General features: G+C 38.5%; 2 protein-coding genes across 8 annotated transcripts in view; one reads left to right on the forward strand and one right to left on the reverse strand.

Annotated features, from left to right (window-relative positions):
* stxbp4 (syntaxin binding protein 4) overlaps positions 1 to 12907 on the reverse strand; it is a 56698-nt gene extending 43791 nt beyond the window's left edge. Inside the window, exon 1 of one of the 6 annotated variants that reach the window (XM_042396932.1) lies at positions 12842 to 12907. In XM_042396932.1, coding sequence (XP_042252866.1) covers positions 12842 to 12897 — 56 coding nt within the window. In that variant the 5' untranslated portion in view covers positions 12898 to 12907. Of the gene's footprint in view, positions 1 to 7; positions 483 to 693; positions 3670 to 7752; positions 7830 to 7888; positions 8037 to 12841 lie in introns of those variants that run through there. The other 5 variants (XM_042396933.1, XM_042396935.1, XM_042396939.1 and 2 more) reach the window with 5 other exon arrangements.
* Positions 12908 to 16615: 3708 nt separating this feature from the next.
* On the forward strand, positions 16616 to 23260 carry LOC121887156 (hydroxycarboxylic acid receptor 2-like). 2 transcript variants are annotated; one of them, XM_042397766.1, is made up of 3 exons: positions 16616 to 18602; positions 19288 to 19965; positions 20885 to 23260. In XM_042397766.1, the coding sequence occupies exons 2-3, from the start codon at positions 19540 to 19542 to the stop codon at positions 21575 to 21577; spliced, it is 1119 nt and encodes a 372-aa protein (XP_042253700.1). In that variant the 5' UTR covers positions 16616 to 18602; positions 19288 to 19539; the 3' UTR covers positions 21578 to 23260. The 2 variants fall into 2 exon arrangements, with proteins under 2 accessions (XP_042253700.1, XP_042253701.1); XM_042397767.1 differs by lacking the exon at positions 16616 to 18602 and having other exon boundaries at positions 18677 to 19965.
* The last annotated feature ends 925 nt before the right edge of the window (positions 23261 to 24185 follow it).

Here is a 24185-nt window from a genome sequence, read left to right on the forward strand (position 1 = left end):
GGTTTACCTTCCCTGGTGAAAGATTTTGATCAGTATGGTCCACAACCCAGAGTTCCCTGTTCTAAAATATGAACATCACAGCATTAATCTGTTTACGCAGCAACATGAACTAAGTCTGACAGTTTAAGACATGCTCATAATATATTTTTTTCCACATCCACAGATTTGGTTAGCTTAAAAAGCTCCAAGCACCAACTTTTCCCCACCAACTGGGAAAGACGTCGAATGTAGACACTAATTCCTCTGAGGATCTTTAAAGCTTTACATGCTCATGAATAATTTTTATTTAATAATATATGCGATTGTTTTAACTGTCTGTGTGTGTTTATTAGCTTTGTCTGGACAATGAAGTAAAGAATGTCTCTATGTAAATGAGGTCTAACTGACTGAACAAATAACTGTTATGTGGACATGGAGGAGGACCTTGAGGACTTCCTCAGGTCAAGGCATGCTGCAAAAGAAGATATAAACCGAATGAAAATGGACAAGGTAATTATATAACTACAGCCCAGAATTACCTTTCAAATTTGTCATTTCCCACCAGGACTTTCTGTGTTTGTATTTGGACTTTTAGTTAAGTTCTTGTTTTATTTTGGAAATGTCTTCTCCTTGTGTTTTGTTATTTTTACTTCCTGTGTTTTCCCGCCTTTGTTGATCGCCTCATGTGTTTCACCTGTGTCTCATTTCACTCACCTATGTTCAGTTTGTAATCAGTCCGTCTATTTAAAGCCAAGTGTTTTCCTTGTTTAGTGGCCAGTTTGTCTTTGTCACATTGTTGCTTCCATGGACTTTTGTGTTCTAGTCAACCTTGTCTGTTCCTGCCTGTTCCTGTTGGGCTGGACTTGCAGGGAGTTTGAAGACTGCTTTAGCCTCCTTGTCTGCTTGTGTCTTCAGCCTTCAGCCTGCTTCCCAGCCAGCTAAACTGCAGCATGCTACTCACCAGCATGTTAGCTCCAAGCAGCCAAGCCATCCTGTTTCTTCCAAGCCTCCATATCAGCCTGCACCCAGGACCGCTAGCAACCAGGCTGCAGTCCAGTTAATAAGGCTTGGGTCCATGATTAAGCAATCTCTTGTCCCTGCTGATCTGCAGTAACCCCCTCTTCCTGCTGGGCCACATTAACCCCCTGTTCCTGCTGGGCCGCAGTAATCCCCTGTTTCTGAGCCGCAACAGTGCTGTCTCTGCCTGCCCAAAGTCATAGAGTCGCTGGTCCTTGGGTTCTTGTTTAGCTGTTTCCTTTGGCTGCCAAGTTTGCCTGATTCCAGCTTTCCCAAGGAGGCCAATTCTCCACTTCCTGAATTCTCTGTGGCTCTTGCCTTCAGAGTCTGCAGCATCCCCTGTGGACCCACCTCCAGAGTTGACTACACTCCCAATGGCCCAGTTCCTTGTGTCTCTACTGCAAAGCGCACAAACCAACAACCTTCCAGACCTTCTAGACCTCCAGTCAGCAGTCCCCGCCGACCCAAAGCCAGACCTTCCAAACCTTCTCGACCTCCAGTCGGCAGTCTTTGCTGACCCACAGGCAGACCTTCCCGATCATCAGTCAGCCAAGTCAGATCTCCAGCTGCGCACCTCCTACTCTGCACTCCAGCAGTCTGCCTCTTCTGCACCATGCCTCGACCTGCAGCTGAATCATCTGGTGCTAGCTGCCCTTCCTGGCCTCCACCTTTGTCGCCAACCTCCAGAGCAGCCCTGCACATCTGGTTGTCCTGGTCACCCTCTGGAGTGATACCAGCCATCTGTCCTGCACCCCAGTTGCCCTCCCGACCGACTTCACCCGTCTGTTCAAATGTGAGGATTCTTTGGACAAAACAAGATTTTTTAAAATGAACTTGAGAACTTGAAATTGTGAGGGACATTTTTCACTTTTTAATGGATAAAATGATAATGAACATATTTTAATATCAGTGTACTTTGAAGTAATTAAATTACATGGCTACAGTATATACAGTCACTTCAGAAGTGATTCAGATGCCTTCACTTTTTGCATACTTTATTGTGTTGGAGATTTCATTGTAAATTGATAAAATCAGTATTTTTTCCCATCAATCTACACTCAAAATAACCCATAATGTCAAAGTTAAACCATGTTTTTATAATTTTTTGCAAATTTATTAAAATCAAAAACTGAAATCTCTCATTTACAAAAGTATTCAGACCTTTAATTCAGTACTTGTAGAGGTCTCTTTGGCAGCAATTACAGCTTTAAGTCTTCGAGGGTAAGTCTCTACCAGAATTTGGGCAGTTTATCCCATTCCTCCAGACAGATCCTCTCAAGCTCCATCGTGGGAAGCGTCTGTGAATTGCCATCTTCAGGTCTGTCCACAGATGTCCATTTAAGTCTGGACTTTGGCTGAGCCATTCAAGGACAGTTAGAGACTTGTCCTGAAGCCACTCCAGTGTTGTATTGGCTCTATGCTTCAGGTCATTGTCTGGGGGCATTTCTCTGCCACCCTCTTCGCTTGAGGGACCACAAATTCCCAAAGAGACAAAGTATGCACACATTCACAAATTGATCTCCTGGATGTTTTCATGGACATAGAAGTGATGAATATGGAATTAATGCTGGAGTTCAAAAATGAGGTGGCTGTTGATGCCAGTGGGGTTTAAAGAGAAGTGTACACTGCTTTCTGGCTTTCTGGGAGAAATTCCTGGAACAATGTGAAGGAGAAGAGGAGCGAGTGCCAAGACTGAGACCTCACTTTTCAGAAGCTCAGTGGCAAGTACTCGGAAGGATTTGGGCAAAGGGACTTATGGGCTATGGTCTGACTCTTATGAGACTGTCAAAGGCTTTTATTTTGGCCTGTATCCTTGCTATTGATTCAGTAGATATTGCAGTGCTGATGTCATCTTTCTCTAATTACTTATCTGATGGCAACCGGATTACTGTTGAAAGGGCACTTCAGGGCACAGTGGAAGAGAGCAAAAAAGAGGATTTGCTTGACTTGTTCTCACGAATGGGTTCACATTGCCTCCTTTCTGAGCAAAATACAAAGGTAGCCATTGAAACAATACCACAAAGCCATGCCGCAAGAACCCAAATACATAATAAACTGTTTTTCTCGCAGCCTGACAGATGTGCAGATGAATCTATCTCATAAAGCTAACGTGCTGTATTTGTATGAGTCAAAGCAACAAACAAGAGAATGGCTGAAATGCTGCAAACAGAGTCTGTGGTTCTGTCACAGAAAGAGCAGACGACATTTAACCACTTGCAGTGATACATCAGGATGCAAGTTCTATCTGGTAACTTCTCGCCATGGACATAATATAAGGTGCTAAATGCTAAACGTATTAACCTGAGAATCTCCACACTACTGTCCATTTTCATTACTCTATGTTGTTATACATCAAGTGCTGTATTCATACTCATCTGTCTTTAAGTTCTATAAGAGTTAGGGTCAATATTTCTTATAAAAATGTATAAAAAGATAATGTGCAATGTCAAAGGTGTCGCATGTGACAATGAACCAACAGAGAATTATCAGAGAATCTGCAGCTCCCTTCAGCTTTACGGAGCTTCATAGAGTTTCAGCTCATTTTTCAGCTGTCTTTACTGTTCTGGTTCACTTTCAGGGCTCTAATAGCATCATTTTCAGATGCAGCAGGCAGCTGCTTTCAGGGAAAATGCATTAAAAATCCACTGTACACTACCTGTTCAGCAGCAAACAGCAGACAGACACAGTTAGCTGTAGACTAGCTGGTGAACATAGTGGAGCAGTTAGCAGCTAAAGAGCCAGATATTTCCCTCAGGAGTTGGTAGAGAGTAAAAACAGAACTAAAAGAGAGTGAATATTGGACTTAGATTCACCAGGTGGACAGAAACTGCTGGATGTGGAAATAACAAATCAACTTAAAAGGTGATATGTAATGTTTGTTCACACCTTGTTTCCATTCACCTGTCCGAAAAAAATCTGTATTTACATAATGATTTCTGGATTTGATGTTGAATCTGTGCAGTTTGCCACAATTCAAAGGCTCAGTTCATGATTCACTGATTGAGTCAAACTGTTGTCACAAGAGGAAATCCAAAGTATGTATATATATATATATATATATGTATGTATGTAGAGCAAGGAGTCCTGCAACAGATGGTATGCCCCCCCACCCCCACCCACAGATGCCTGATCTCAACATCATCGAGTCTGTCTGGGATTACATGAAGATGGAACCAACTGAGTCACCTAAATCCACAGAAGAACAGGAACTTGTTCTCCAAGATGCTTAGAACAACCGACCTGCCAAGAACCTTGAAATATTGTGCACAAGCGTACCGAGGAGAACTGGTGCCATTTTTAAAGGCAAAGTGTGATCACACCAATTACTGATTTGATTTAGTTATTTTCTCTTTACTGAACTTTGTTTGAAGCTAAGCCATAAATAAAAACCATAAATAGCATTATTTTTGAATGCTATTCAATGCTATAAACTATATAATTTTTTTTTTTTAGATATACCGTTTACATTGTCTGGCCATAGTTATTTTTGTATTTAAAGTTTAAATACAATAAAAATGTTTTACTTGTGAAATGCTTGTTTTTTATATTGTCAACAGTTTACATAAATTAGCCATTCATCATTCATATTATTCTTTGATATTGATGCAACAGTAGGGGTCTAATCAGGGACAGAGGGATCTCATCCTCAGTGGTTTGGTCAGACAACAGTCAAACTCCTTCACTTGAAAAAAAAAAGCATTTACATTGTGAAAATGAAAACATAGAAAGTAGATCCATGGCTGCTCTGTTAGGATGGCCTCAATAGCAACTATGTGTTTACATTTAGCTGAACTGACAGTCACACATTAAGGTTAGAAACTGTACGAAAGCCAAGGACATACAGAAGAGTATGCAATAACATCACTTGTAACACCAGTTGTTATACTTGGTGGTTATTGATACCAATGTAGTCTACATTAGTAAATATGGGTGTCTAGATTAAATCTGATTAAGAACTTTATAACAATTCCTGTTAATTTCTGCACAAGTAGGCCAACCAGCATCACATCATTTTGTACAATAAGCCTCATAATAAACACCCAGTGTCCACCTCTAGACCAGGACAGTCCGGCAAAGTGAGGGTAAGAGGAAAGACAAACGCACCAAAAATAGACCCATAAACATTACTGCAACACTGTGTGTCAGAAAAAACAGTGAAATAAAAAGACGGACAGATTAGTCTTATGATACCAGACAATCGGAGATCTCCCCGCCTATTGTTCATCTGGGGATTTCTAAATACACGGTAGTCACTTGAATGGCAGCAAGAACAGCCACTAACAAACCTAAGCCCCTTACATTTTGTCAAGGACACACCGTAGTGAAAATGATGCACTCCCCCCATTCTCCTCCATAGTGAACTGCATGTCACTGCCCCAGTATGAAGGGCTACCGTATAGACTGGACTGGTTCTGCAACCAGGGAGATTGTCCTCACTCCGCTTTTGAGGCGATTGAGTGGTAATGCAATTAAAGAATACCATTTTTTAGATATGGGTGTCAGGTTTGTAAGTAATGAGTTGAACATACAGTAGCTAAAAAGGACATGACATAAACGATCACATCATCTCACCTGGATTAGTCCCACACAGCAAAACTGCACAAGGCTTTTGACCAAAAATCGTTATCTTTCAGGTCTGTCAATAGGCTATCTAAAACTCTGTACACTACTTTCATAGAGATCCCCACCAGGATTCTCTTCTTTGGTTGGGTGTGCTAGTCCCCCTCCACATAACTGTCAATTCTCTGAGTGTGCTTGGACCGAAGAAGACATTGAAAGTCCTGCACGTCCATTTTCTATGCCAAGGTCCTCTCTCACAACATCCTTTAAGGAGCTCAACTGCTTCAACATAATACCCTCTGATTACCTTGGGATCGCTGTTGGTAGTATAGGCGTTGAGCCAGATAATATGATCAATATGCCAGATGAAATTTGGTCCCTTTGAGAAGTAATTCCGTCTCTGGAAACGTCTCCTTTTCCTGAGTGAAACCCCTCTGGGATCCAGCTCTTTCATAATCAAGCTTACAAGTGCAGTAACTGGCCACAAATGAAACTGACTGCTTTCTTCTGGAGAGACCTCTTCATCTAAGAATTTGTTTAAGTTTACTTTCACTAATTACATAACCAGGCCTATTGAGCAGTAGTACTATATCACAGGATCCGGCACCGTTGCTGTTTCAATGTACACTGGAAACATTTCAGAAGCATCCTTTCTTTAGCAGACACATTTCTAACATAGTTCAGAGTTGTTTTGCTTTTTACAGCAGATTAAATGCATGTTTGCAGCTGGTTTAGATGATTTGTGGCTGTACTTGAATATGACCAATGCTTTCTCTTTGAACTATCATTTGAAATGTCACGGCTGCTGTCATTAACCTGTAGTTTTGTTAATTTTGTCAAATGATGTCATGATCATAAAATAATAATTTTATCTTCATCAGCAGCTTGGTAATGACTGCTGGTTAACAGGTAGTATTTATGAGCTGTGATCAAAGTTCACCTACATCTGACAACAGAAACAGAAATATATTACAATATGCAAATGAGAACGACTATATAGTGAGTTCAGCTGATCATATTCTCTGTATTAAAACAGAATTTGATCACAGAGAGCAGGAGACTGAACTCTCTCTCCGTATCGCTCATTACAAACATTAAAAACTAGTTTTTCTAAATATGTGTGAAGACAAAGTCAGTAACAAATTAAATGCATCATTAAAAATTAATTTCGAGTCAATTGCCAATAAATACAAGCATTTATATACATTCATAAGTGAATTTAACACATCCAGCATAAGCAGAAAAGAGTCTGGGTCACACATTTGTGTATCTTGTATCACTTCTTTTCTAGAGAAATGATCAGCTGATCACTTCTCATCACTTTAAGAATCTCCCAGTTAAACTTTGATTGAACATTTGTATCTGATCTACTTCATACTGTAGTTCTGAATCAGGAGCTTCATTGTTGGCAGTGAGTCAGATACAAAAGGTTTCAGATACAATAATAATAGTCAGTCAATTTTTTTGCACTCAAATATGCAATATGTATAATATATGTTGTTGTACCATATCTGCTTGTAGAAACTGCATTATTAAACTTTTTATGGTTCCGTTCAGACACTGTTTTAACTGTCACCTGATCGCTTTCAGCCCTATCAGAGCTGTGTCAAGTTACTGCAAATGAAAACCTGACATTTCCTGCTTTTGCTCCTTCAACTTAAAAGCTTTTAAAATGAAAAACTAACAGGAAGCTTTTATTGCAAAGAATTTATAGGAAATCAAATGTTTTTATAACCGCATTGGTGAAGCTTCATTAGCGGCGATATTCTACAATAAAAAACAGGTCGACACAACAAAGATCTGGAGATATTTTGAGTTATTTGTTCGGTTATAAATACAGCAGGGGAGGAAGAGGACGAGCAGAAACAGCCACAGTGAGATGTTAGATGAAGAGCTGCAGGCTTCAGACTCTCGCTGCATTTTCTGCAAACAGCACACCTCCAGCAGGTAAACAACTTCTTTCACCTGCCATGTTGTGTGATGGAAACACTCGCAGTGTGCAGCTCAACTCGACTGTTCCCGGCATGGCTCAGCGCAAATACCCCCCAAAACAACAGAAAAACACTATAAGGGAACCTACTGACAAATGATTAAATAATAAAGTATTGGAACCAAGAAGATCTACAATCTGATTCACTTGATATCAGTTCTTATAATGACTTTTTTCTTGTTGTACCATTAATAAAACAAACGTACCTTTCCACATTAATAACCCGGCAGCGGCAGCAGCTCTCTGAGCCCCAAACACGGATGACAACGAGCGGCGAACTCAACGGCAGGGACACAAGGGAGCAATTAAACTGATCACTTAATACCTGTTAATCTGCATTACCTGCCACAAGTGATTAACATCACACACCGGCCGGCTGCCAGCAGGAACATACAGGAACACCACCGCAGAGCCTCCAGACCAGTGTCAACCAACACTGACTAATTATATCCACCTATGAACTACACGCTATACATGTCTTTGCTGTATGTTTTTTAGTGTACCGTGTTTTCTTTTATTTATTTATTTATTTTATTTTCATTTACATTCAATTATTTGTATTTATTATGTTCTTATTAATTTCATCACCTGGTTCTGTGAGGAACAACCTCTCATTCTGCCATTTGTGTATTTTTATGTAGTTGGAATAATTAAATAAACCGGAAACTGCTGCTCATGACACATAAAAAATGAATCAGTAAAGTAAGAGCTGCAACAATAAGATATTTACACAATTACTGGATATATATATTTTTAGACACATCAATAAATATCAGTGTTTTATAGTAGAGCTGCAACAATTAGTCAACTGACAGAAAATAAACAACTTTGATAATCAAATAATAGTCATTATTTAGCAGCTAGAGTTTTCTGTGACATACATGATAGTAAACTGACATTTAAATACGTCACCATGAACTCTAAGAAATTATAACAGCCATTTTTCACTGTTTTCTGATATTTTGATAGATTGATCAATAATAAAAATAATCATTAGTTGCAGCTGTGTTTTATATTATTATTTATATAGAAGATAGTGTGTATTTAACAGATCAATATTAAAGAATGTCAAGTTAACTTTTTTGTGTTCAACACAAAATGTCCCTATTTAAACAAGCAGAGTTAAAACTTTAACTGGAAGAGCAACACTGTCTCTTTGAAATTTTAAACATTTCTATGAGACTGTTGTCCAAAGAAAAATGACACCTGAAGCAACATACAGTATATTTACCTTGCAGCGCCCTCTACTGGCCGTAGCAATCATCACCGGAGGAAATCAGGTGACATTATTATAAAGAGACAAATTCCATGTAAGCTGGATGGATCAACAAAATATCAACACGAGAGATCGTTGTCAACATTGTTTTTTTAAAACCCTGAATCCCCTATCCTTAACCACATGGTTAATATTGTAACCTCCCTTAACCTTAAAGAGGACATATTATGCTTTTTATGATTTTCTGTTATTTATATACCCTTATGATGAAGGATATCTATGTTTAACATGACCAATCAGAGCAGAGCGGGCTCATCAGGAGGGGGGTCTTAAAGAGACAGGCCTGTTTCAGACAGAGGCTGAACTGAGGGGCTGCATAAAGGGCCAGTATAAGATAAATAAGGAGTTTTTAACTTCAAATCATGCAAAGATATTCCAGTAGAGCCCCAGAATATAAATATAGAGCTGGAAATATGTAGAATGTCTTCTTTAAGGCAGTAGTGTCGGCAGAAATCACAGTGCGGGTGGGCACAGAGAAAATCAGGTGGGCTTAACCCGTCCAAGACGAATCATACTTAATAGGTCCTGAAACGCATATGTTAACCAAAATAGACCTTTACAACTATACTTGCCTGAATGCACCACAGCCTCATACATCATCTGAGGTAATGTTACAGGCACCAAGACGAACATTAACAGCATCGCATGGCCTGAGACGGCAGACGCATATTCACACAGCTACATGTATGGATAGAGCTCCACCAGCACCAACGTGCTCGGTAAAAATTACACCTGAACATAGTCTGGCACATCAGCATAAAATCCAATTGTACACCCAACAAAAACTATACCCAATAAGCAATAATATTAAAATAGACAATATGCTACTACAGTCCAGAACTGTAAATAAGCAGGGACAAAGAGTTCAGTGTGTGTCCTCACTGATGCAATGATGCCAGTTTTTATCTGACTGACAGTTGAAAAGACTTTCAACAGTACAGCTTGTTGATGCTGGATTCATGGATGTATAAAGAGACCTGGATACAAGAACAGCGTCAGGCTTTTAAGCTAATTTTACATAGCGGCTAAACAGTGTAATTACAACATCACATGATGCCCACTGGCCCAAAAATCTTTTTTCCCATAGACTTACATTGTGAAAGAGAGTCTAGAAAGTCTAACAGAGCCGCATGATTGAATTGTTTTATGTTAGTATGTTATGTTTATGTTAAGTTAAAAACCAGAAATTAGCCGTCTCAGCTGGTGGAAGTCTCTACTGAGCATGCTCCCCTTAGAGCGGGCGCAGTATGTTTTCATCCGAGTGTTTCCTTACAGCGGGAACTGGCTTTTCATAGTAATGAACGGGGGCCTACGTCCAACTCTGTATCCAGTCCAGGCTCAGCCAGGCCCACCTACAGCTATGCGGCAGCTCTAAATCATGTAAAGATATTCCAGTAAAAGCCTCAGATTGTCCGTTTTAAAGAAGTATTCCTGTGAACTAAAACCACAATGGGTTAAAATCAAAAACGAGTTACAATAACACTTTTAACTTGGAGAATATTTGCGTTATGAGGTTTCTAAAGTCCTGTAGGAACATATTTCCAATGAATAATCTCATTTCATGTTTATAATTTTATATTAAAATACATTCTTGTGAAGAAACAGTGAAGAACTACAGTCTGAAGATTACTGTGAAGTGTTTACTTATGTGGCATTCATATGGTGTCGGAATAATCAGAAAAATTAGTTCCTGACTGGGAAAATTCCAAGCGGCATTCCCAGGGCTGAAAAATGAAGCCAAAAACTGCAGTTCCTTGAACGACCACTTGAGGCTCTAAAAGTGAGTCAATCCCCATAGACCCCCATGTTAAAATATCAACTTTACAGCAGAAATAAACATGTTTACAGCCTGGTACAAACAACGGTTTTGGTCTCTGTAGATAATTTCCTCTTTCATGACAACTGTACGGGGTTGAATTTTTTTATAACTCACCTGTTTAAGTTTAATTAAGCTGTAAAGTTCTGCATAATGAAGGACATGGCTGCTTTGAGTGACAGGTCCGCCAACCGCTAAGTGGCTTGTTTCAGCCATTCGGCCCCGCCTCTCTTTAGTTAGGCAGAGTCACGTACTGCCAAGATGGCGACGGCAGAAACCAACGGGTGACGTCACGGTAACTACGTCCATATTTTTATACAGTCTATGGAAAATTCACATGAACGCCCCCGAAAGTCAGTACAACAACTCGGAAAGTCGGTGAAAATCCAAAAATTGACGTGATATATTCAGAAACATGGCACAGAAACACAGAAATGTTTGGTTGATGGCAAGGAACTTTTTTTCTTATTCACATATTGTGTATAATTTTTTGCTCACATCTAATTTGTAATATGTTATTAGATTGTAACCATTTGTTGCTGTCTACGTAAAGTGACCTAGATTAGTTAGAAAAGTTATTTATTAGCATTAATCCTGATAACAAGTCAGGTAAAGCAATATTTGAGTGGTTTTAAGGAATCTACTGCTGCAGCAACAAGTAGCGTCCGTGTTGTTTCCACATTACGACTTAAAAGCTCATGAACACAAGTAAGAACGACTTCCCGACTTGGGAAATGGAAGCATCTGAGGAGCACATGAATGCAGCAGTATTTAATCTCCTCCTCTGTGTGTTTGTTGTCTGACTCCATATGTTCCAGTGTCAAATAAAAACAGAGAGAGGAAAATAAAATAAAAACAGTGGTCCTCCTCCCCCCCTCTGTGGTAAACTGCTGCAGATGTTTTCACAGAGATAAGTGATTTGCTGACAGATTATTAGCAGTCACAGGAAGCTGCTGCAGCTTCAGTTCAAACAGGATCATTGAGCAATCGGATGAGAAAAGATAAGTCGTCAGTGAGCTCATTCAGGTGTCATTTACAGCTACGGCAGGTTTACTTTCCTGCCTAGTTTGCATTAATGGTAATAATAAAGATAATCACGTCATATATGTGACAAAAATATAGGTGACACATCTTACATGAGTGTATCCACTTAAATACAGATTTCCACAGGCTGTACTATGTATTATATATTAGAGTTAAGTACTATAAATTGTTTTGTATGTAGTAGTAGTAGTAGTAGTAGTAGTAATATCTTTATTCAGTCATCACACACAATACAATAAGTATAAAGTTGTGACAGATATAAAATCATATTGTATGATTATGAAGCATTGTTCCTGTAATGACTAAACACAGAGTCAGAGCTGCTCAGAGAGTTTACCTGAAGCAACAAAATGGTGAAAAACTCCCGTGACATCTTCAAATATCTAGTTTTATCCGATCAAGATGTTTAATTTGCGATGACATGACGAAGAGATAAGCAGAAAATGTTTGAGATCTTTGCTTGAAAACTGACAAAAATGATTAATATATTAAGTAAAAACTGCTGCAAATGTATTTTCTGTTTTATTAATCGGCTAATTGTTTCAGTGCTACTGAACACGGTGAGAAAAATGATGTAAAACTCTTTTAAATTGTGTGAGTTGTAATACGGCTGATTTTTTTTTAGAGTTTCTGAAAAGTAATTTCATTTTGGAGAAACAAATTTTTTACCTAACAGCCATATTTATCTCACACTGAATGTAAAATATGAATCTGTAAAAATACTCAGTAACTCCAGCTGTCAGACAAAAGTACAAATTGTCTCTCTGGAATCTACTGGAGGAAAAAGTAGAAAGTCTCCAAAATGGAAACACATAAACTATCCTGATATTTGAACCAGAGTAAATGTTCTGTCATTAAAAAATGTTGGTATCTTCCTTTAAAACAGCTCTCTCGCATGCATGACCCAGAACTGCGTGCAAGCATGTGGAGTTAAACTCCGAGGCATCTGCCAGTAAACAAGCCGTAAACCTCATTCACATCAGAAGTCAGTGACCCACATGAACTCAGCCGCAGCCAAAGATCGAGGACGCAGGCAGAAAAACAAAAGCTGTAAACCATCTTAAGGAGGCGAGTTTTCCCTCTTTTGAAAAAAAAAGGAGATAAGGAAGGAAGGAAGGAAGGAAATAAGAAAGGAGCAGTGGAGGAGGAATTAGCTTACCAGTAGAGTAGCGACAGCCCATCGAACCGCTCAGCCTCCTGAGGGAGTAATGGCATTGCACGACAGTCCCAGACAAAAAAAAAAAAAAAAAAAAAAAATCCAACACACACACTCTCACACACAAACACACAGCGCCATAAGAAAGTAAGCAGCGGGTGATCTGCAGGAGGATGAGATGAGACGGCAGCAGCGGTTCAAACCAGGTCGGTGGTGTGTGTGACTGGAGAGAGAAGGGATGGAAATCCGCCTCGACAGGGAGAGACACACGCTTACCTTTACTCACTAATCCAGGCTGATACCCGTCCGTCACACACACACACACATACACACACACACACACACTAAGGAAGAAGCAACTTGAGACTAGAAAGGCTGTATTTTCTAAAAACGTGTCCTTTCTTCAGCTGAAAGATTAGAGCGTTACAGCAAAAACACACAGGAAGGAGCTTAAATGTCTTAAAATGTTGCCTCTTTGGGGTTTCAGAAATGCATTTGGAAAGACAAATTACCTGTAAACATTACAGTGATGCTCTTTGAAAGTGTCAAGTATACAAATACTGTAGACAGAAATTCTAACTTTATTTGTCTGACCTCACCGTTCACCTGCAAGGGTATAGCAACAACCCAGAAACATCCTAACAACCACCCAGAAGACACTAGCAATTATGCATAAAAAAACAGTAGCAGCTACTTAGCAACACCCTAGCAACCATCCAGGACATATTGATGGTAGAAGCTGCTGTAGTTGTATCTGCAGTGGTGCTATTCTACAGATGATGATAGTAGAAGCAATAGAGCACCCAGAGGACGGTGGCAATGATCCAAAATGCTCCAACAACCATCTAGAAACACACACACCATGTACCCAACCACACAGGACACAATTACACTAGTTCAGTTAGCCAGCAAAGTGCACATAAGCATGTACACTAAGTGTTTAACTATCTTTCTTTGGATCTTGAACACATGACCAAGCAACAACCTAGCAGCTAACCCACCATCAACATGACAGGGTAGTGACAACCTCGAAAAATCTAAGCAACCACCAAGAAGATGCGATCAATTATGCAGAACACGCTAACAACTACCTAGTAACACCCTGTGAACTGTCCAGGACATGTCTATGGTAGTAGTTGTTGTAGATGTATCTGTGTTGGTGCTATTCTGCAAGTAGTCGCAGAATTAGCCATTGTATTTAGCATTTACAACTACTTATAGTACACATATTAGCATTAACATTAACCACCTTACAGAGGATGCTAGCAAATATCTGCAACCCTTTAACAACCACCTAGAAACACACTGACATGTATCCAACCACACAGGACACAATTACACTAGTTCAGACAGTCAACTCACAATAAATGGAGATTACTATGTGACTTTATGACTCCCCAAAAGTGTGATGGCAGCAGCAGACATGTGACAAAAGATTGTGACAGCAGAAAGAGTTTAGCAGCAGACGTGAGCTGACTGCCTGAACTAAGGTCGAATAAAATAAGACTGAACATTATTTGTGCCAGGAGGGAAATTTAGCATTACAGCAGCAGGAGAACAGACCAGAGAGTAGTCCCTCCAGGATTTCACAGTTTTTTTTGTGATTACTGTGGCCAAAAATGTTTGATTTTACAGCTGTTTTTCTCAAAAATTGCGATATAATTTACGATGTTTTGTGCTTTTTTTGTGGTAAAATTGCAGGAATTGGGGAAAAATTGCAGGCAAAGGAAAATAATCAATTTTTTAAAAAACTACTGCCAAAAAAGAGTCACACGTAATCAAAATTACCAGGACACAAAATGCGACAGTTGGTCTAAATCAAAAGCAGCCTGTTGATTTGGCCATTGTAACTGTATGCGGAAAAGTTGCAACCATTTAGCAAAATTGCAAGCTCTTGCATTAATTATTGTGATCGCAATTTCCTGGAGGGACTGTTTAATGAAGAGTTATTGCAGCAATTTTGCAAAATTGCAAACCCCTGCAAATATTGCGGAGATTGGTTGAATTTGCATTAATTATTGCGATTGCAAGATTTGTGATAGATAGGAACTGGGTACAGGTAAATAAAGAGATACTGAAAAAAGATCAAAATTACAACGCTATAATATATTGCCTGTAACCAGAGTGCTCAAATGTACGATATACACACAACTAGATTAAGATCTTATAAATACACACAAGCACAAGCCTAAAAACCAAACAAAACACCACATCAACTCGCAAAAGCAGAATTCACTTAAAAATAAAAACCCTCTAGGATGAAGTTAGGTAGATGTTTATGTTGTCATAAGTATCAGTGCAATGATTCCTCTCTCGCTCTAGTTGAATATATTCAGTCGGAAGAATACTTCAAAACAAAAGATCCACCCAGTTGTAGGAAATTCACAGACCACCAAGCAGCGTCACACGAAATATAAATTATATTCAATGCAATACAATTCTCACATCATACAATACAAAAGTAATTTGACATGCAAAATCAAAAATGGATATCAATAGAAATTAAAAATAGAAGAAATCAGTTTCTTTTGAAAACGGAATCATAAGGAGTTACAGTATATGGTGGCAGAATGTTGTAATTTACTTGTACTTCAGTATCTACAAAAATAAAAAAAAGCATCAGCTTTTGGAAAATGACAATATGCTGATTCATCGCACACAACAGCAACAGCGGTAATCCTGCGATTTCAAAACTTCCTCAATCGTTTGTACATTTGTCCCCAAAACGGAAACCAATTTCAAAATCTTTGTGTCAACGAGAGTTTTTGCTGAAGTGCCCCAACGATGTCAAAGATGAGGGCGGGAGGGAAAGAGACAGGAAACCACACAGTAACACACAAGCTGAAAAACACATGGTTTTATATGAACCTTTACTTGGCTGTCTGGAAATCTGAAAAACATGTTCCATGATAATGAAACTGAAGAAGGAAAATTTTGAGGGGAAAAAAAAAACAAAACTAGACTGGTATCATCTTTAAGTGAACACTGAACAATATGAGTGTGGCTCATTTGCTTTTCACCTTGGATAAGATAAGGCTCTACAATCAAACCTGAAGGTAGTGGCCTTACTAATCTTTGAATAGCATCAAAATCATTTTACTGGTGGGAGGAAATCAAAAGATGTGGTTTTGAGGTAAGTTGATGTATTATTTTGACAGTACAGAGTAAGTCTCTGTGTTTTTATAAGGATATACATATAAAAACTTTTTTTTTTTACTGTTAATATGTGAATCATATGTAGGTTGATCCATTAATTGTAACAAAAAAGAAACACTTTTTTGTATTATGTGAAAGTGTAAGAGTAGGATTTTTGAGGGACAAACCCCCCAGTATGGGGTAAGAAGCTCACCACAACAGGCATCAATGATTCTGAGTAACGTAGCCTTGCTAACGTTATATTTCTGAGAAAGTATGTACACCATCATCTAACGCAAAAACACAACAGCTAACCAAAGGTGAGAAATTATCAGTCTAAAAGGCTAACTATCTTACTTTATGTTATGATAATAACGTTATAGCTAGAAATATTAGCTTGCTGTGGCACCAGCTAGCTAGCTTGATTTCTTAGCTAGTGTAGGCTAAGCATCCCTGGTGATGTGATTAATTGTGGCCATTCATTTTTGTTTCTGGTTGCTGGTTTAAATGACATTTTTTGGTCTGATTGTTGAATTGTTTCTCTGATTTGAAATTATTTTTTTGGCTAGTTCACATCAAAATGAAATTTTAATACTTGTTTTATTGATTTGAAAATACTGAAAATAATCCTATTATTCACATCATTTTAATGATTTGTTCACACTTGCATGTTTTTTTAAGTAACAGTATTATTTATGTCTGTAATTTACCTTTACACTTTTAGTTTCACTCTTTTTTAATATTTCTGTCATCTCTTTATGTTTCTAAGAAGCTTGTTTAACCCACTGAGCTTCAGTTTGCAGAAGTTACTGTTATTCAGAGTTCTTGTCAGTGTGTGACACCGGAGCGGGAAGTTAAAGCGGCTAGCTGAGGTTAGCATGCCGGCCGGTGTTTTGTTTTAACCACTGACCGTGTTAACTGGTGGCTTTCAGGGAAATATGTTGTGGTTGTCGTGGTGACGGCAGCTGTTGAAAACTGTAAAGAGACTGTAAAATCACAAGATAGACTACAGCTGCACTGCCAATTTATAGGCCACGTTTTGTTTCCCACGTTATAAAAGATGCTATGAGGTGATTGCTTCTTGCTGAGCACAGTTTAACTTACATAAATGGTTGGCATAGATTATAAAAATATTGACTGATTGAACTAAAATTGATAAGGCTTTTAGGAGCCAGCTGCCGTCACTACGAGCAACCACGAGCTGAAAGTTGCCAGTTAACAGAGTCACTGGTTAAACTGGAACACCTGTTTCGCTTTAACCACGGACCCTGTTTTCTGGTGACTTTCAGCTGAACGTGTCGTGGTCGTCGTGGTGACAGCAGCTGTCGAAAACACAAACAGAATATGTAGGTGTCCTAAAAGTCTTAAATTATCATATGTTCAACCCAGTAATTCGTCTGGTCCTCTTTGTATTACATTATGTTATAAATTAAATAGTGTTGCCAACAAGAAGAACTCACATTTCCTCTCATATTTTTCTGAAATCAAATCGGTCTTGATGGTACGGGAGGAGGGGGATGCGGCCCGGGCCGCCCATAAAAACCAAATGCCCAGCCAGTTACTTTCCTCTGGCGCCGGGACTGGTGCTAGTGGAGCTTTAGTGACTTGAACTTAATGCGAGCAGCAACAAGGAGCCAGTGGAGAGGCATGAAAAGTGGAGCGACAAGCTGTTTTTGGCTAGTTGAAGACCAGACATTTTTCATTTGACCTAAATGTTATCCTGTATAATGGTTTAAGTTAGCATTGCTGATATTTTACATTTTAGATGAACAGTGGTCTTTAATGTGGCTAAAGTTAGCAGCTAATGTTACAGATATTTTACAGTTTAGCTGAATGTTAGCCTTTATGATGGATGTTAGCAGCTAATGTTACGGATATTTTACATTTTAGTTGAATTTTAGCCTTTATGATGGATGTTAGCAGCTAATGTTACAGATATTTTACATTTTAGTTGAATGTTAGCCTTTATGATGGATGTTAGCAGCTAATGTTACAGATATTTTACAGTTTAGCTGAATGTTAGCCTTTATGATGGATGTTAGCAGCTAATGTTACAGATATTTTACAGTTTAGCTGAATGTTAGCCTTTATGATGGATGTTAGCAGCTAATGTTACAGATATTTTACATTTTAGTTGAATGTTAGCTTTTATGATGCGGCTAACTTTATTGGCATTTAATCACTTTCTCTTTACCTTTGCCTTTATAATAGCCACTTTCTTAATTATTCTCAAAGCTGGTATTACTTGCTAATACTGTTCAGGAAATGTTTCATTTCATAAATGAATCTGACTCAAGTATGACTCAATTGTGAGTCTAAAGACTTATTATGGGTATATCTGCATGTATATGACGTCAGCCACCTTAGTTGTGCTCGATGACTTCTAAAAGTGGCACTTCACCCTCGTTCAAATGTCTTGAGAAATGGACTTCACCCAGGGTTTATGGTCTTACATGTCATAATGTTTTTCATTGAGTAATGACTAGTGTTGTAACTGCTTGACGTGCAGGCGTGAGGAAAGTCAACAACACAGGAACATCCTCTTGTGAGAGACATAAATACACTGACAAAGGTCATACATCACTTTATTTCCTCCTCCAATGTGTTATGAATGACACACAGCTGACTGGTGAGTTCTGTATATTTACTGTATTAAATGTGTAAACTTACATATAATTTTATTTATATTGGATTACATTTATACATAATCCATTATTTATATATAATTATATTTAACCTTGTTATATGAACAATGATAAATTACTTTTTTTTAAATAGGAAAACTTTTTGTGCACCGTGTCAAAGTACATATGATGAAAAGACTGCTTATTTTCACAGCATTACTTTAGTTGGTGTAAAATACTATTTTCTTGCACTGTTTTCTAATGTTGTTAACTTTTGAAAAATAGTAGAGCAGACTAGATTTAGACTGCTGTATGACATTTTCAAATTTATTTGTGATAGAATATGTTTCTCTTATATGGTTACAGTTATATTTTTTAATTTGGATTTTGAATTCCAAAATGTCTAATTGTAGAATATCTTTAAAACTTTAAATTAAAAATATACCATATGTGTAATGGTGTGTAACATGTTGTAATAAACAACTTTTATTAAGACTTTCTGTTATCCAGTTTGCCATTTAATGTTTCGGTCAAATATTTTTTTATTATTAATTAAAATGCTCTTCAGGTACTTTAGCATTATGCTCTTGTGTCACAACACTGACACATATTTTCTACAGAGTGTCTTTTTATCTAACCTGTGGAAAAGTGGAACTCAAACGTTCTCTCTGTTTTTTCTCTTTTACATAGATTTCATTCTAAATAAATAAGGAAGAGGTTTGAAAAGGGGAAGTGGGAAATTTCCTGAATCTCAAAACGTTACTTGGTGTGGTCATACAGCTCTCATACTTATTCAACCACCAAACCCACAACTGTGTTTAATAGACGTGCCTAAAAATAATCTCTTTATAGATTGTCTTTCCAAAATTTTCCACCAACTTCATTTGGATATTTTGGTTGGACTAAAGTTAATAACACAATTTTAAGATATAGTTTGTCAAAATGATATCAGAGTACAACGAAAGCTTCACCATGACCATGTTAAATTTCACAACTCCGATCCCTGGTGGTGGAGGCAGCGGCGGCGGCGGCGGCGGCTGCCCACCAGTCGGTATTCAACTGGAGGGTGTGATCCTGCCCCCAGTCCTCACCATCGACGTCATACTGGGTCTGCTGGGAAACATAGTTGCTCTTTGGATATTTTGCTTTAAACTGAAGGCCTGGAACCCCAACAACCTGTTCCTCTTCAACCTGGTTATCGCCGACTTCCTGGCTCTTGTGAGTCTTCCTCTCAGGATCGATGCCTTGCTCAGAGGCCACTGGGTGTTTGGTGATGGCTTGTGCAGGATCAACCTCTTCCTGATGTTTTCCAACCGCTCAGCCAGCATCGCACTCATGACCGTGGTGGCAATTTACCGCTACTTTAAGGTGAGAAAAGTAGTATACACATTGTATTATTGTCCACACTCTGATAAACTGGTTTATGGTTATGCTGTTAATATTTTTCTTACACTTAAGTAGGTTGTGGAAGAATAATTTCCCCTGTGCAAATGGTCATGGCAGTGTCAGCGCAAGAGACAGTACACAGGAGGGTTAATTATAAGAGACAGTATACAGTCATTACAGAGACAGTACACAGGTGGTTTAATTATTACAGAATCAAGGAAAGGTCAGTGCTCATTATATTTGATTATTTGCTTATGATGTTTGATTAAAGGCCACAGGCCCCATTATTTTTTTGAGACACCATTGTTTCTGAGATGAATCATACTTGGATCATTGCCAAGGCGTTAAGGTCACTAAATGATGTCATTAACTCAGAAACAATGGTAGAAAAGCTCTGAATTCGATTAATAGCAAGGTGGAGCCTAAAAATAGACTCCGTACTGGGAGGGGTTATGAAAGGTACATAAGATAATGTTTTGTGATTTTGCAGTAAGTTTTTCATCCTGGGATTGAAGCCTCGATTTGATCTGTATTACACTTGATGCACAGTAAACCTATTCACATTGAACTCTGCCAGTTTCAGGTGTTTTTTCTTTGAGTCTGAATTTAATTTAGTTTTTTGAGTTTTAAATGTTTTGGGAGATCTGAAGGTTTATTGGCCCATCTGAAGATTGGAAAGGATCGACATTTCATTGACTTTATTATAATCCTTTAAAAGGATACGCCTGGATCACCCAGCAACTGATTCTTAGGATTGGCTTGGGACATCTGTAATTGCTAATTTAGACTGTGACTCCATGAAATTACATTGGCCACAAGGAAATGACAATATAACGTCAGCTTTTTGACACATTTTTGCTCTAATTGACACAAAATGATCATCTCTGTCCTCTTGTTCCAGGTGGTCCATCCTCACCACCGGTTCAACCGTTTGACCAAGAGACAGGCTGCGTACGTGTCACTGTTTGTCTGGCTGTTGGTCATCAGTCCTCGGGTTCCCATGCTGGCTTATAACCACATCAAGGGCAGCGGCAACAGGACCCAGTGCTTCTTCTTCACTTCTTACAAAGAGGCATCTCGCGCCATCATCATCCTGGTCGCCATGCACCGCATCCTGACAGTGCTGGAGTTTATCATCCCGATGGCCATGCTGCTGTTCTGCTCCATCCGGATTTCCAGCTTCCTGAGGGAGCGGCAGATGGGAAAACCTGACAAGGTGCGCAAGGCCATGCGGGTGTGTACCGCCATTGTCACCGTGTTCATGGTGTGCTTCTTACCCACCACGGTGACGACCATCGGGTTGTGGGTCAACCGCTCGTACCGCCCGTGGGACTGTGCCACCTTCTACACGTTCACCCAGCTCACCATCGTGTCTTTGGGGCTGAACTTCCTGAACTCAGCTCTGGACCCCATCGTGTACGTCTTCTCCAGCTCAATGTTCAGGAAGGCGCTCTGCAGCTCGCTTCCCCACTTCCTGCGCTGTGGTCAGGATGCAGGCGATGCCGAGAAGACTGCATCCTCAACTGAAAGTCAGTCAACCACCCAGCAAGAACTGAAATCCATTAGGGCTGACAGAGGGAGTGAAGCCATGTAATAAGCTTTTCTTCAGTAACAATGACTGGATAATGCAGCAAAAATCCTTTATGTAGTATTTTGCACTGAATTGTCTGCTTGTTTTGTGTGTTTTAGTAGTTTTGTATGCTGTTGAAGCTTTGTTGTATGTCTGTGAACTTTGTAAACACATTAGATTTTCAATTATCATCATTTATTAAATCCAAACTCAGTGATGCATGTAAATATACTTCAAACTCCTATGGTTGAACAAATTACAGATGTGTGTTTTAATTCTATGTATTTATTGAACCTTTAAACATTTTAATTGCCCTCAAAACACTTTGGAACTTTAGAAAAATACACATAAGTGGCAGTGTCACATAAATATTTTGAATCACATCTTGTTCTAGTACTTGATTGAAGCTATATGATGTTTTTTTTTAAATTTCCATTCCATTCCATCAAATGGAAATTTGATGGAATGGAATGGATAGATTTCTTGTGCATCATTTTTGACAAATTTATGTAAATTAATTTGTAAATATAAGGCATCTTTGGAAAGTTTAGGCTCTCTACTGGAAGTAGAAAGGTCTGTTGGTTTGAGCTGTGAGTCCTGCAGAGTTACAGAAGTAAAATGAGGCCATGTACAGAAAATCTCTAAACCAAAAACTGGCAGCATTTATCACTGAACAGCCTGAATGTCTGTTTTAATACAGCTCAGTTGTAAACATTCCTGTGCTCATTACTTCACAATAGATGATGATGGATAATGTGCACCATCTAGTGGACAGAGCATAGAACTACATCAACTGATCTGTGATTTTTCTGCCCCAGGTTTGGTTTCTGGTAGAGCTGCAACTATTAGTAAATTGCTAGAAAATTAGTAAAAATTACAAAATTGCCGATTGCAGCTTGTCAAATGTGTCATACATGATAATAAACTGAATTTATTTGGCTTTTGGACTGTTGATCAGACAAACAAAGACATTTGAAGAAGTCACCTTGTGCTCTAAGAAAAAAAGGGCCTTCTTATTATGTTTACCTTATCTTATATTTTTATAAACAAACTGATTACAGTGATCAAGAAAAAAATCAACAAATAAATTGATAATGACAATAACTGGCCACATGTTGGACTAGTTTGATGAGATGTTAATGTTCGTAAACCTTGGCAGTAAAGTTGTTAGGGAGTAACAGCAAGAGATCATAGATAATATGGACATCAGCCTTTCATCAGCATTTCCTCTCCTAATATTTGTTCCCTTTATATAAAGGTTGATGGTCTCTGAATTCACAAGGTAAACACCATAATAATAAAAATCACTTGTGGATGTCCCATTAAAACTACATGTGAGAGGAAAGGGAGCTACAGTGTGCAGACTTTCTTCTTTCTTTTGTACCAAGGATTCACTAAATACTTTTACATCATTATTACCTCATTCAACCCAATAAGTGGTGCTGTTTTTTAATAGCCCTGCACCTACAATTGCATCTCTTCTTCCAAGAACCCAAACACTTGTCTTTTTTGAAGATGATCAAGTGCACACCATCGGGGTGCTGCAATGTCCTCACAATTGAGTTCCACACGTTTCGTTATGTTAACATAACCTTATCAACTAATCTTATTACAAAAATTGCTTTTTGGCATTTGTTAAAGCTAGAATAAAAAGCTACGAATGTCAGTCCTGCCATGAGATTTAAAAATTCTGTATACAGTGAAATACAGAGAGATTTATCTGGCGGTGATAGGCTTAATCAGCATTGTGTGAACTCGTTTGGCAAGGGCTTGAATGTAATGGGCATTCATTTATATATAAAAGTTCCACACTGCAGTTTTAATGTGATGTGAACTGATTTTCCCCATCCCTGAACAAGGTTGGCACTGTAACATAAGATCATATTATCTCCCCTCTCCTCTTTGCAGAAATACATTTCATAGTAATCATTTCAGTCAACACAACTTTCTGTCACACTAATAGAAAAAACACAGTGAATGCAACAAAAAGGAAAATAGAATACCTGATTATTAAACTCACTTCTTAGGTATGAGGCACATAAGTGATGAGTCATTATTTAACAACAGTACGTCAGGATGATAAGATAAGAAGACAGCCATCTGAGGCATCAGGACACTGCTTGTGTGGTGTTAATTAATAACTATAAATTAATTTAAAATGAGTTGATGGTTGTAATTGCATGAAAATACTGAAACACTCACGATTTTTTTCTAAGTTACTCTGATATGCTTTAAAGTCAAAATTCCATACTGTCACAGTTCTTATTGTAAGCTTCATGTAAAAAAATGTGTATAGCAGCTCTTATTTTGTTTTTGTTTTTTTATGATAAAGTAAGATGTAATGATTCACATAGTTGCAATTTGAATGGTACAGCCATAGTCCCTGTACATGTTACAATGGTGTTAAACAGTAAACTTAACAAGTTTAGTAACTTAAGTTTAGAGAGGACTGCTGCCAAAATACATTATGCACAGCTGTGTCATAACCTCTTCGCCAGAGAGCACACTGTCAGTACATTGATAATTTAATTTGTTTAACACATTTAACCTTCTGTCTACAGATGTAATGGCTGCTCTGGGTCGACCTTTCACCTTAGGAGTGTTGTATGATTGTCTGAGAGATAAAGTGATC

This window comes from Thunnus maccoyii, chromosome 20 (genome assembly GCF_910596095.1).
Source record: "Thunnus maccoyii chromosome 20, fThuMac1.1, whole genome shotgun sequence".
NCBI lineage: Eukaryota > Metazoa > Chordata > Actinopteri > Scombriformes > Scombridae > Thunnus > Thunnus maccoyii.